Genomic DNA, 12,387 nt, shown 5'->3' on the forward strand with positions numbered 1-12,387 from the left:
ACTGTACACAGTACTCATGAAGAGGCCTCACCAATGTCCTGAGTAACATGCCTCCTAACTCCCAAAGTCTGTTTACCACCTACAAGCCACAAGTCAGAATACTTCCCACTTGCTTGGGTGAGTGTCATTAGAGCTGCATTCAAGAAGCTTGAAAGCATCTAGGACAATAAGGCCAGCTTGCCTGGCACTTGATCACACTTTTAACATTCATCACCGAATCATAGTGGTTATTTTAGCTACCATTTACAAGATGCATCGGAATAATTCACTTAAGCTCCTTAGGCAGCACCTTTCAAATCTACAACTTCTATCTAGAAGAACGGGTTCTCCAAGCAATTCACCAGCCTGACTAGGACCTATGTTGGCATTCTTTCACGGTCGCCGGGTCAAAATCCTGGAACTCCCTTCCTAACATCATGATCATTCTCTACACCAGAATGCTGGAGGTGTAACTACACCATAAGGACACATCAGAGTCTTCTTGAAGGAAACTAGGGATGGACAATAAATAGTGGGCTAGCCAGCAACATGCACATCCTGTGAATAAATTTTTAAAAATACTATATTCCAGATCCTAACCACACTCTAAGTAATATGCTTTTCCTCCAGCAAAAGAAGTTCAGCAAACTGGACTATAGTTTTGCATGATACAAGTTAGGGATTTTTAAAAGGCCGCTTAGCTCATCAATATCAATCTCTCTAACAAAACATTTCATCTGGCATCCAAATGTAGCTAAATTCACTACATTCAAAATGAGCAATGCATCAAGGGAAAAAAATATAAAAATCAAAGTTTTGAACTCACAACAGGTCCAAGTTGTAAAATCAGTCCACCCAAATGAAGCCTAAAATGGATTGAAAACCTCTATCTCAAGCAGAAGTCACAATATTCCTTAACCAGTATATCCTAATATGGTTCTCATGCTAGCTGCACTGAATATAGCTGCTCTATTTACAGTTATTTGTAAAGAAGGTATCAGAAATTTTAACAAACAGTTACATTTGGATATGTAGTTTTAAAAAGTCAAGCATTATTTCAAATTAATATGAAATATGCTCTTTGCCAAAAAATTAGTAGATGGAATTGTAATTCTGCTGCAGGAAATGTATTCACAACTTCTAGCATCATATTTCCTATCAAAAGGTTCCCTCGGTGGAAGTTAACCTGTTAAATTAATTACATAGCCATCATCTAAAAGGGCTGACAGAGGGTTTCTGTGGTTTTCCATTAGTGATGTGACATTATGATCAGTTTCGCCCAGCACAATATATTAACATATTATCACTTGAAAATCAACTGTCAATACAACTTCATTATAAATACGACTGACTTGTTGATAAAAGTTTTTACCTTTACCCAACTATCAGAAATCATTGCAGCCACAGAACAAGTCTCAGAATAATTCTTTGTGGGTGCCTGGAAAAGTGTGCATCGGTTTATTTCAGTCGTTGTACTCCCCTCTGAGCATGAAGGTAGTGGGTTCAAGTCCTCCTCCAGGAATTTAGCACATAATCTAGGCTGAACTTCAGTTCTACATTATCATAAGTTTCGTCAAGTGATACAGCACATGATGACTTATTTGTCTGTTTGGATCGATGTACAATATCCCATGGCTCTAGGCAGATGGCAGCATAGCAAATGTCACTAGTAGTCCATAGATCCAAGTTAAAGCTCTGGGGATATAGATTTTCAAATTTCACCTTGACAGTTAGTGGAATTTAAATTTAATAAATAAAACATGGAATTGAAAGCTAGACCATGAAGCTGTCACTATGAAAAAAAACAAAACCAAAAAATCGGTTCACTAATGTCCTTGAGGGAAGGTAACCTGAAATCCTTACACGATCTGGCCTACATGAGACTCTAGATCCAAAGCTATGTGGTTGATTCTTATTTATCTTCTGAAATGGTGTGGCAAGCCACTTAGTTCAACAGTAATTCAGCGTGGGCAACAAATGCGGGCCTTGCGAGTGATGCACACATCTCACAAAAGGAATGGAAGAGGAATGGGAGTTCTCCTTATGATGGCCAAAATTCTTCCCCTCAACCAATATAATACAAAAATATAATTAATTTGGTTATTCATTTCTTTTGCATTGCACAAGACAATTACAAAGCCTACAAAACAGATACTGACGTTGCAAAAAAAAAATCTTTTAACTGCAAAGCAATTTGAGACACCCTGATGAAGCAATAAGATTTCTTGCAGTGTGGAGAAAGCCATTTCATCTGCTACACGAGTAATATTGTGGGAATACCATCACCTCCAAGTTTCCAACCATCTAACATGGACGTATATTGCTAATCTTTCAATACTACCTAAGAACCTAAGAACTAGGAGCAGGAAGTAGCCAATTCAGCTCTGAGCCTGCTCTGCCATTTAACATAGTCATGGCTCATCCCATATTGGCCTCAACTCCACTTTCTTGCCCTGGTCTCCGTAACCCTTCAATCCGTTATTAATATAAAATATTCTTCTTAAATTTACTCAATGTCCCGGCATCTAGCACACTCTTGGATAGTGAATTTCACAGATTTATGATTCTTTGAGAGAAGCGATGTTTCTTCATCTGTTTTAAATCTCTTACGTTAGCCCTTAACCTAAAACAATGACCTTTCATCCAGGTTGCCCCACATGAGGAAACTTTCTATGCTTACTTTGTCAATTGCCTTTATTATCTTATATACCTCAATTACAGATCCTCTCCTTCTTCTAAACTCCAAAGAGTAAATGCCTAAACTGCTTAATCTCTCTTCAAAAGGTAAGACCCTCATCTCCAAATTCAATCTAGTGAATCACCTCTGAACTGCCTTCAATACAACTACATCTCTTCTCAAGTAAGGGAATCAAAAGTGCTGATCAATTTTCTGGAATTCCATTGAGAGAGCATGGTCACTATCACAGAACTGCAGAAGTTTAAGATGACCTACTACATTCTTGAAGCAATTAGGGATGGACCTCTTGTTCCAAATTTTTACATTTGATTTATTTCCAGGGTATGGATGAGTGCCTTTTCGGTTGCAATAAGAAACAGAAGCAATTTAATCAAGTTTAGGGATCTCAGCAATCAATTGGCTTATATCTGTAACATTGGACAGTCTAAATGACCCTACATTTAATTACTTTTCATGTAATGAAGGGAGGCAAATTGCCTAGTGGTATTCGTGCTACATTATTAATTCAGAGAGCCTAGTAGAGATCTGGGGTTCCAGGTTCGAATCCCACCCATGCCAGATGATGGACTTGGAATTCAATTAAAAACCTGGAATTAACAGTCCTTCAGGGAAGAAACTCTGCCACCTTTATCTGGTTTGGCCTACATGTGATTCCAGACCCACAGCAACGAGGTTGGCTCTTAACTACCCTCTGAGCAATTAGGGATATCAATAAATAAATATGAGCAATGCCATATCCCGTGAACATGGTTGTAAAAAAAAAAAAAAGGTGCACTCTAGGTGAGTTATGGGAATTTTGTAATTCTTGACATTAATATTTGTGGAAGGATAATCTCATTGAAAGTGTTGTCACAGCGATGAACAAAAGTGTGAATCCATCACTGGGACAAGCTATTTAACCCACCTGTTATAGACATCCTTGCGCAGCCCAAGTGCTGCCACTTTGACCTGTCTTTGGGCACTGATCAAGCAATTCCGAGCAGCCAAGTCCTTATGTACAAAGCGATGGTTTGACAGGTATTCCATTCCCAGGGCTACCTGTGTGCAAATACCCACCTAGGAAAGAAAATCATGGAATCACAAAGCAGTTACAGCACAGGTCATCCAGCCCATCTTTTCCCATAATCCTGATTTTCTTTTCGGGTAATTATCTAAATCGCACTTGAAAATCATGATTGAACCTGCCTCTACTTCACTCATAGGCAGTGCATTCCTGATCCTAATTACTTGCTGCACAAAAAAACCTTCATATCATTTTTGGCAAAATTAACAATCACCTTATACCTTTGTCCTCTTCTTCTCAATCCTTCCAACAATGGGAATAGCATCTTCCTAAATACTCACTCCGAGCTCCTCAATTTTGAATACCTCTATCAAATGCCACTGAATTTTTTCTTCTCGAAGAACAATACCAATTTCTCCAATCTGTGTAACTAAAGTTTCCATCCCTAGACCCCTTCTCATGAATTATTTTTTCCCCCCGAATTCTCTGTAATGCCTTCATATCCTTTCTTAAGTGTGGTCTCCAGAATTGGAGATACTGGCAATACTCCGGTTGAGGTAAAGCCAGTGGTCTGTAAAGGTTTATCTTAATTTCTTAGTCTTTGTACTCTATGTCCCTATTTATAAATCCAATCCCGAAAGTTTTATTAACCACTTTTTCAATCTGTCCTGCCACCTTCAACGATTTCAATACATAAACTCCCAGGTTCCTCTACTCCCTTTAGAATTATGCCCAATATTTCATAATGCCTCTCTGCATTGTTCCAACCAAAATGTATCACTTTACAATTATCTGCATTAAAATTTTATCTGCCAGTTGTTTGCCCATTCTACAAACATGTCCGTGTCCTTTTGAAGCTTCACACGATCCTCCTCCCAGTTCACAATACTTCCAAGGTTTGTATCATCTATGTAACGTATGCCAAGTTCTAGGTCATGGATATATATCAGGAAATGCAATGGTCCCAACACTGACCTCTAGGGAGCTCCACTACAAATTTTCCTCCAGTCCCAAAAACATCCATTAGCCATTACTTTTCATTATTTGCTCAGCTAGTTGCGTATTGGTACTGTACCTTTATTTCCATGAGCTAAAACTTCATTCATGGGTCGATTGTGTGGGACTGTATCAAATACTCTCTGGAAGTCCATTTCAACATTCCCTCTAATTTGTTTTGCTGCTGTGTGGATATCTGAGCTCTGCACACATTACATTCCAGTAGCGGAAACCATTCAAAAGTACACCAATTGGCATATATAGAGCATCACATGGTCACACAGCTTAGAAGGAAGAATGTTTCGTATACACCACATCAATCCTCTATCTTAAATCCTTTAAAAAAAAATCTCTGGCAAGTTAGTCAGATTGACTTCTCAGTGTCATACAGCATGGAAACAGACCATTCGGTCCAACTTGACTATGCTGACCAGTTTCCCGAACTAAACAAGTCCCATTTGCCTGCATTTGGCCCATAGATTTCTAAACCTCTCTTACTTATGTAGCTGTTGTAATCGTACCCGCCTCTATCACTTCCTCTGGCAGCTTGTTTCATATATACACCACCCTCTGTGTGAAAAATGTTGCCCCTCAGATCTCTTTTAAATATTTCCTCCTCACCTTAAACCTATGCCATTTAGTTTTGAACGGCCTGCATGCTGCCCTTTCTCGATTAACCTGCATTTGTCCGAATGACTATTAATTTTGTCCCAAAATGATTTTTTTAAAGCATCTCCATTCGTGAAGTTAAACTGACAATCTTATTTGCTAGGCTTATCTTTACATCCTTCTTTGAATAAGGGTGTAATTACTGCAAATCTTCAGTATTCTGGCACAGCCCTTGAATCTAAGCAAGATTGAAAATTATGGCAAGTTCTTCACCCCTACTTGCTTCAATATCCTTTGATGCAGCTCATCTGCTCTGTTGACTTACCAAGGACAGTAAGTCTATCTAAAACCACATCCTTCTCAATTTTAAGTGAAGTGTTTCAAGTATCTTATAATTAACCCCCTTTCACCATGATCTGGGCAGTGTTTCTTGGTGAAGACCAATGCAAAGTATTCTTTTCATACTTTCAAACAAGCTCTGCGTCCATGAGTAAATCCTCTTTTTGATCCACAAGTGAGCCCTACAAAAAGAAAAACCTTAAACTACAAGGAGGTGGTACTAAAATTAAAATTACTCAAATTAAAAGTTTAGTCAAAGAAAGATGGAAGGAGGACAGGGATGGAGTAGTTCCAGAAAAGAATTCCAGAACTAGAAATTAAACCAAGCAGGTACAGCTAACCTTGATAGGCAAAGGTAATGACAGAGGTAGGGTTGGAGACAGGGCTTATAAAACACTGGGTCAGAAAAACAATAAAATGAGGGAGGCAGTGTGGTTCAAGGAACAGTTCTAGAGAGAGAGGGAAGTGAGAGACTATAAATGAACTGAAACATGATGAACATTTTAAGTCTGAGGCATTGGGAGCCAACATATGACAACAGTGATAGGCAATGGGGATGTGGGAATTGGTGTGGAATTGGATGAAGGCGACTGAGTTCTAGATTACTTGAAATTTCTGGACTGTGGAGTGTGAAAAATAGGAAAGCACTGGAAAAGTCAAACCTTGTAGTGACAAGAGTATGAATTAGGATTTCAGTAGCAAACGGACACGGGTAGAAGTACTAATGGGTGGGTTTCACAGAAGTGCAAAGGAGCAGATATAGGAAGAGAAAGCACTGATGCTTAGATTTTTCTGGAGCAGTTGTGTAGGGGAGAAAAAGAAAATCATTGCTACACATGCTTTGCTACAGTTGGATAGGTGAAGTACAAGTGACCGTAGTGTCATTGAACTGGATCAGAGGTAGGGATGATTGAGCAAGGTTGCAGTCAACTGTGTCAAAAAGTTTACACATCAAAGGGAATCAAGAAGAGATCAATACACCATGGTTACTCTCGGAATATTGTCAGCAACTTTGTCAGGTATTGTACATATTCATACTATTACTAAGATCACCTATGTAACATCTCAGCACATTTCCTTTTTCTTACCTAACTTGACAATTCCAATACATTATCTCCCCTCCAAAAGCTTGAAATTATCCAAACCTCTTGTGGCTTAGCTCACAGCAAGTCTTGTTTCTCTATCACGTGTGTGATTACTGACCTTCATGCACTGACCAGTCAAGAAATATCTGGATTTTAAAATTTTCATTCCTAAAATCCCACCACAGTCCCAACACTCTCCACCTCTGTTAACCTCCTTGAGTTCCACAACCCTCAGAATCCTGTGCTCTTCTATTTTTTGCCTCAATCAATTTGATTTAAATTGCTCCATCATTGGCTGCCATGCTTTCAGCTGTCTAAGCAATAAGAGGTCTGGAATTACTTGAAAACTCCCTAAAATCTTGTGTTGCAATGTCATACTTTGTGTTATAATGTTCCTGTCAAGTGCTTTGTTACAGACTAGAGGATTTTGCATTCAATTCTAAGATCTGTGTTGAGGCAGTTTAAGTGGTCTGGGCAGAGGAATCAGCACAGATTCCTACTTCCAATTGCTGTCCTTCAACATGCTGGAAGGGCAACTGTGTAGTGGTGTCAAGTGAGCATGGAATTGAGCTTAGCAGTAGCCATTTCCATAATCAATCGGTGACTAAAGCCTGCAATCTTGGATGCTGTGTGAAAAATAAGCAGCTGAGCAAGATCCCAGAGGGCTGAAGGGAACCATATATTATCAAAAGTCAAGGGGAGAGGGATGAAAAAATTTCTGAGCTCAACAATCACTAGATTATTCATCAATGCATATCACATTCTGAAGAAGTTACATCAGGATTTCAGTAAGTACAAAAAGTGACACTATCATGGTTTCCTTCCAAACTTTGTAAGATCACAGTACAACACAGACTTAGTGGTGTCTCTAGAGCGCTTATCCGTCTGGCTTCAGGATCCTATATATGTATATGTTGTGACTATATATGGAAATGTAGCTCTCTCCAAATGGCTCCATTCCCAAAACAATAAACTGATTTTTCAAATGATACTTCAGATGATTTAAAAATATAGAAGAATTCTTAGTTCCTTACCTTCTGTTTTGTATTTAATGGTTGAGATTTAATCTTTTCTTCTTTGCCTTTTGCAATACGCAGGAACTGTTTCAGATCTCCCTGAAAGAAAAATTGTGCAATTGAAATGTTCAGCACTGCTAGAGTGTGGATCTTCAGGACACTGTCACCAAACGTCAAAACAGGAGAGTATGAGATACCCTCACAAAGTATAATAAACCCTAGACAACAAGATGCTGGGCTGGATGAACACAGCAGGCCAAGCAGCATCATAGGAGCAGAAAGGCTGACGTTTCCGGCCTACCCTACAAACAGTTTAGCGTTACTGTTGGCATATAAAACAACCAGTCAGTTCAGTGGTTAAATGTTTAAGAGTTTTGTTTAAAATAGTAACAGTTCAGGGAATGAGAGGGGTAGAGGGGAAAACAGAAGGTAGAGGGATGAGGGGCATGAGGACTGTGGAGAGGGGCAAGGGGGTAAACAGCTAAAATTGAGTTAGACAGGCCTAGAGGGGTAGGGAGCATGGGCAGAGGGAGAGTCGAGGGAGACGAGGGTGGAGATGGGCTGTGCCAGAGGTGGAGACAGAGGCAGAGAAAGTTAAAGGAAGACAGAGGGCGGGATCAGATGGTGTATGGTGGTAGCAGGAGTGGAGGCCATAAAACACAAGAGCAGAAATAGGCTATTTGGTTGATCAAGTCCAAATGGCCTTTCAATGACATCATGGCTAATTTAACAATCCTGAACTCCATTTTCCTTCCTTCTCCCCTTAATCCTCAATTACCTTACCGATTAAAAATTCCATCCTTTTTAGCCTTGAATGCTTAAAGACCCAGCCTTAACAGCCCTGTGACAAGGAATTCCACAGATTCACCATCTGTCTTAAATTAGTGGCTCCTTACTCTGAGATTATGCCCTCTGGTTCTAGGCTCTCCTACAAAGGAAACAACCACTCTGCATCTACCCTGTCAAGCCCCAAGAATTTTAAATATTTCAATAAGGGCTCCTTTCATTTTCCTAAACTCCAATGTGTACAAACGCAACTTACTCAACCTCTCATAAGAAATACATTCCATAACTGGCATGAGACCAGTGAACCTTCTCTTGACATGCTCCAATGCCAAAATATCATTCACAGACTCAGACAGCTAGGAAACCAACCCTTTGGTCCAACTCATCTGTGCCAACCAGATTTCTCAAACTAAACTCATTCCATTTGCTTGCATTACGCCCATATACATCTAAACCTTTCCTATTCATGTACCCGTCCTAATGTCTTTTAAATGTTGTAATCGTACCTGCCTCTACGACTGCTTCTGGCAGTCTGTTCCATATACGGCCCACCCTACGTGTAAAATACTTGCCTCTCAGGTCCCTTTTAAATCGTTCCCCTCTCACTTTAAACCTATGCTGTCTAGTTTTGGACTCCCCTAACCTGGGGAAAAGACCTTGGCTATTCACTTTATCTATGCCTCTCATGATTTTATAAACCTCAGAAGGACATTCCTCAACCTCCTTTATTTCAGGGAAAAAAGTCCCAGTCTCTCCTCATAACTCAAACCCTCCAGTCTCAGTAACATCCTTGTAAATGTTTTCTGAACTCTTTCCAGTTTAATGACATCCTTCCTATAAGGGGACCAAAATTGTTCACAGTATTCTAGCTGTGGTCTGACTAGTCTTTTGTATTGTTTTAGCAAAACTTCACTATGATTATAGTCCATTCCCTTTGAAATGAAGGCCAACAGTCCATTTGCTTTCCTTATTATCCCTTGAACTTGGATGCTAGCTTATTTTGATTCATGATAAAGCCCCCCAAATCCCTCTGGTCTGTAGCATTCTACAGTCTTTGCCAATTTAAATAACATTCAGCACATTTTTTCTTATGTCTAGTGCATAACCTGACATTTTCCCGCATTATATTCCATACATCAGGTTTTTGCCCACTCACATAACTTGTCTATATCCTCCTGTTGGCTCCTTGTTTCATTCTTTCCTTGCCTTCCCACCTATTTTTTTATTATCTGCAAATTTGGCTACGGTAGTACATTCACTTCTGCCATCCAAGTCCTAAAAAAAATTGAAATAGTTGTGGCCCTAGCATAATCCCTGCGGCACTCAGTTAGGTATAGGTTACCAATCGGAGAATGATCCTTTTGTCTCAACTCTGCCTTCTATTAGTTAGCTAAACCTCTATCCACGTTAATATATTACCCCAACACAATGGGACCTTATCTTATTCAGTAGTCTGATGTGCAGTACCTTATTGAATGATTTTGGAAGTCCAAATATATACTGGTTCTCTTTATCTACTCTGCTTGCTACCTCCTCAAAGAACTGCAATTATTTGTCAGGCAAGATTTCCTCTTCAGGAAGCCATGTTAACTCTACATTTCTAAGCTATGCATTTCTAAATGCTTTGTAATTATATCCTTTATAATAGCTCAATTTTCTTAACAATAGACATGAAGCTTGAGTTTATCTGTTTTTGTCTTCTTCACTTTTGAATAATGGCATTAAATTGGCAGTTTTATAATCCTCTGAAATGTTTCCAGAATCTAAGGATTCATGGAAGATCATGACTAGAGCATCCACCTTCTCTGTACTACTTCCTTTAAAATACTAGGATGTAACCCATTAGATTCAGAGGACCTACCAGCCTTTAGCCCTATTAATTTCTCTATCACTTTTCCTCTAATGATAGCACATTTACTACCTCCCCTTCTTTCATCACTATGTTATTTGGTGTGTTTGGAATGCCATAAGTATCCCCCGCTGTGAAAATGGATGCAAAGTATTAGTTCAACTCCTCTGCCATTTCCTGGCTTTCCCCATCATTTCGCCAGCTTCACGCTCTAAGAGCACAATGTTCACTGATGCCTCTCTTTTCCTTTGTACGTAGCAGAAGAAGTGCTGTCTATTTTTAGGTTTCTTGCTAGTTTACCTTCACAGTTTATTTTCTCCCTTATTTTTATGATCATAGATTCCCTGTAGCAAATAAAGAAGCCATTCAGCCTACTGAGTCTGCACCAACCCTCCAAACAGCATCCCACCCAGACCCACGTCCTTGGCACTATAAGACAGCAGTGTTAACCACTGTGCCACATCTTTTGGGGTGGCATCTTTTGTTGGTTTTGAAAACTTCCCCAATCCTCTGATTTACTACTAGTCTTTGCCACATTTTATGTTTGTTCCTTCAATTTGATACTTCCCTCAACTTCCCTGGTTAACCATGTTGGCTTATACCCTTCCTAGAGCCCTTCTTCCTCAATGGGATATCTGAGTCCTGAGTTATTTTCTAAAAAAAGTTGACCATTGCTCACCATTGTCAAGGACTTGAAACAAAAACTGTTTTCTCTCCTCAGCAATTTCTGTTTTTATGTGTTATTGTCTACTTTGTGATTTCAGCAAACTTAGCTACCATACATTTTGGTCCTTTCATCCAAGTCATTGAGATAAATTGTAAATAATGGAGGACCCAAACTGGCCTTTAACACTCAATCACATCTTGCCAACTGCAAATAATCCATTTATGCCTATTCTCTGCTTTCTGTTGAACATCCAATTCTCTTATTCATGCTAACCTGTTAAAATTCCACTCTTCCCTCCCACACTGAATTGTTAAAAAGGCAGTAATATTTTGTGGCATTCTGTCAAATGCCCTCCGAAAATCAAGTACAACACATCTACAGGTTCCCCTTTGTCCATGATGTCTGTTACATCCTTAAAGGGCTCCAATAAATTAGTTAACATAATTTCCCTTCCATAAAAACATGCTGACTCTGCCTGATTGCAAGCTTTTTAGTGCTCCATTATAACCTTTTAAACAGATTACTGTTTCCTATGACAAATGTTAAGCTTATTGGTCTGTAGTACCATTTTCTAACTTCCTCCTTTGTTGATTAGAGAAGTCACATTCACTATCTTCCAATCTGATGGAACCTTTCCACAAATTGGGAAATCCTATAAAATTCAAACTAATGCATCAGTCTACAAACTCAACAGTGTTAAGGATTTAGTTTTTATTGATAGAATATGTGAAACTGGAAAATGGAACCCTTTTAACTTTTCTGAGTTGAAGAAGCTCTATCGAGTGATTTTTTATAAACTAAAGTCAAAACGTCAAAACAGAACAGTTGATTATCTATTACTTACAAGAAAAAAAGTAATATTTTGAGAATGAATCCAATAAAAGCTTTCAAGTAATTTTCTGGCTCTTAAATGCTGGACAAACAGATTGGGAAAACTTTTGGAATGGTTTTGTTTGTTTTGTAGCAACAACCTCTGGACTGAGGTTGGTATGGATTTTCATAGATTTGAATAGAGTCGTTGAAGAAACTTGTAACAGGACTCAGCTCTCGCTCAGACGTGAAAGTCAAACATAAAAACAAAACCAGTTAAAACTGCTCTCGCTCAGTGAAGTAACTTGAAAACCCGATACAAGTTCCAAATATCAGGGCTCCTGTGTCCCATTGAATTTGAAATCTGGACTGAAGATTTTCCATCATTATAAGACCATAAGAAATAGGAGCAGAAATTAGGCCATTCGGCCCATCGAGTCTGCTCCGCCATTCAATCATGGCTGACAAATCTACTCCAAAACCTTACAACAAGGTGCAGGGCTGGATGAACACAGCAGGCCAAGCAGCATCATAGGAGCAGAGAGGCTGA

The 12,387-nt window shown here is 39.2% G+C and overlaps 1 protein-coding gene across 2 annotated transcripts in view; it reads right to left on the bottom strand.

The window, feature by feature from the left end:
• Positions 1 to 12,387, bottom strand: part of LOC109914051 (inactive tyrosine-protein kinase 7-like) — a 208,010-nt gene that overhangs the window by 12,616 nt on the left and 183,007 nt on the right. Inside the window, exons 17-19 of one of the 2 annotated variants that reach the window (XR_007262104.1) lie at positions 7,744 to 7,824; positions 3,582 to 3,733; positions 1,352 to 1,674 (exon numbers count right to left, since the gene is read on the bottom strand). Coding sequence is in view for 1 of the 2 variants with exons in the window: in XM_048596950.1 (XP_048452907.1) it covers positions 3,582 to 3,733; positions 7,744 to 7,824 (233 nt within the window). In the remaining variant the exon portion in view is untranslated. The remainder of the gene's footprint in view (positions 1 to 1,351; positions 1,675 to 3,581; positions 3,734 to 7,743; positions 7,825 to 12,387) is intronic. The other variant, XM_048596950.1, reaches the window with a different exon arrangement.

The sequence above is a fragment of the Rhincodon typus genome, chromosome 5, assembly GCF_021869965.1.
Source record: "Rhincodon typus isolate 14 chromosome 5, sRhiTyp1.1, whole genome shotgun sequence".
In the NCBI taxonomy this organism is placed as follows: Eukaryota; Metazoa; Chordata; class Chondrichthyes; order Orectolobiformes; family Rhincodontidae; genus Rhincodon; species Rhincodon typus.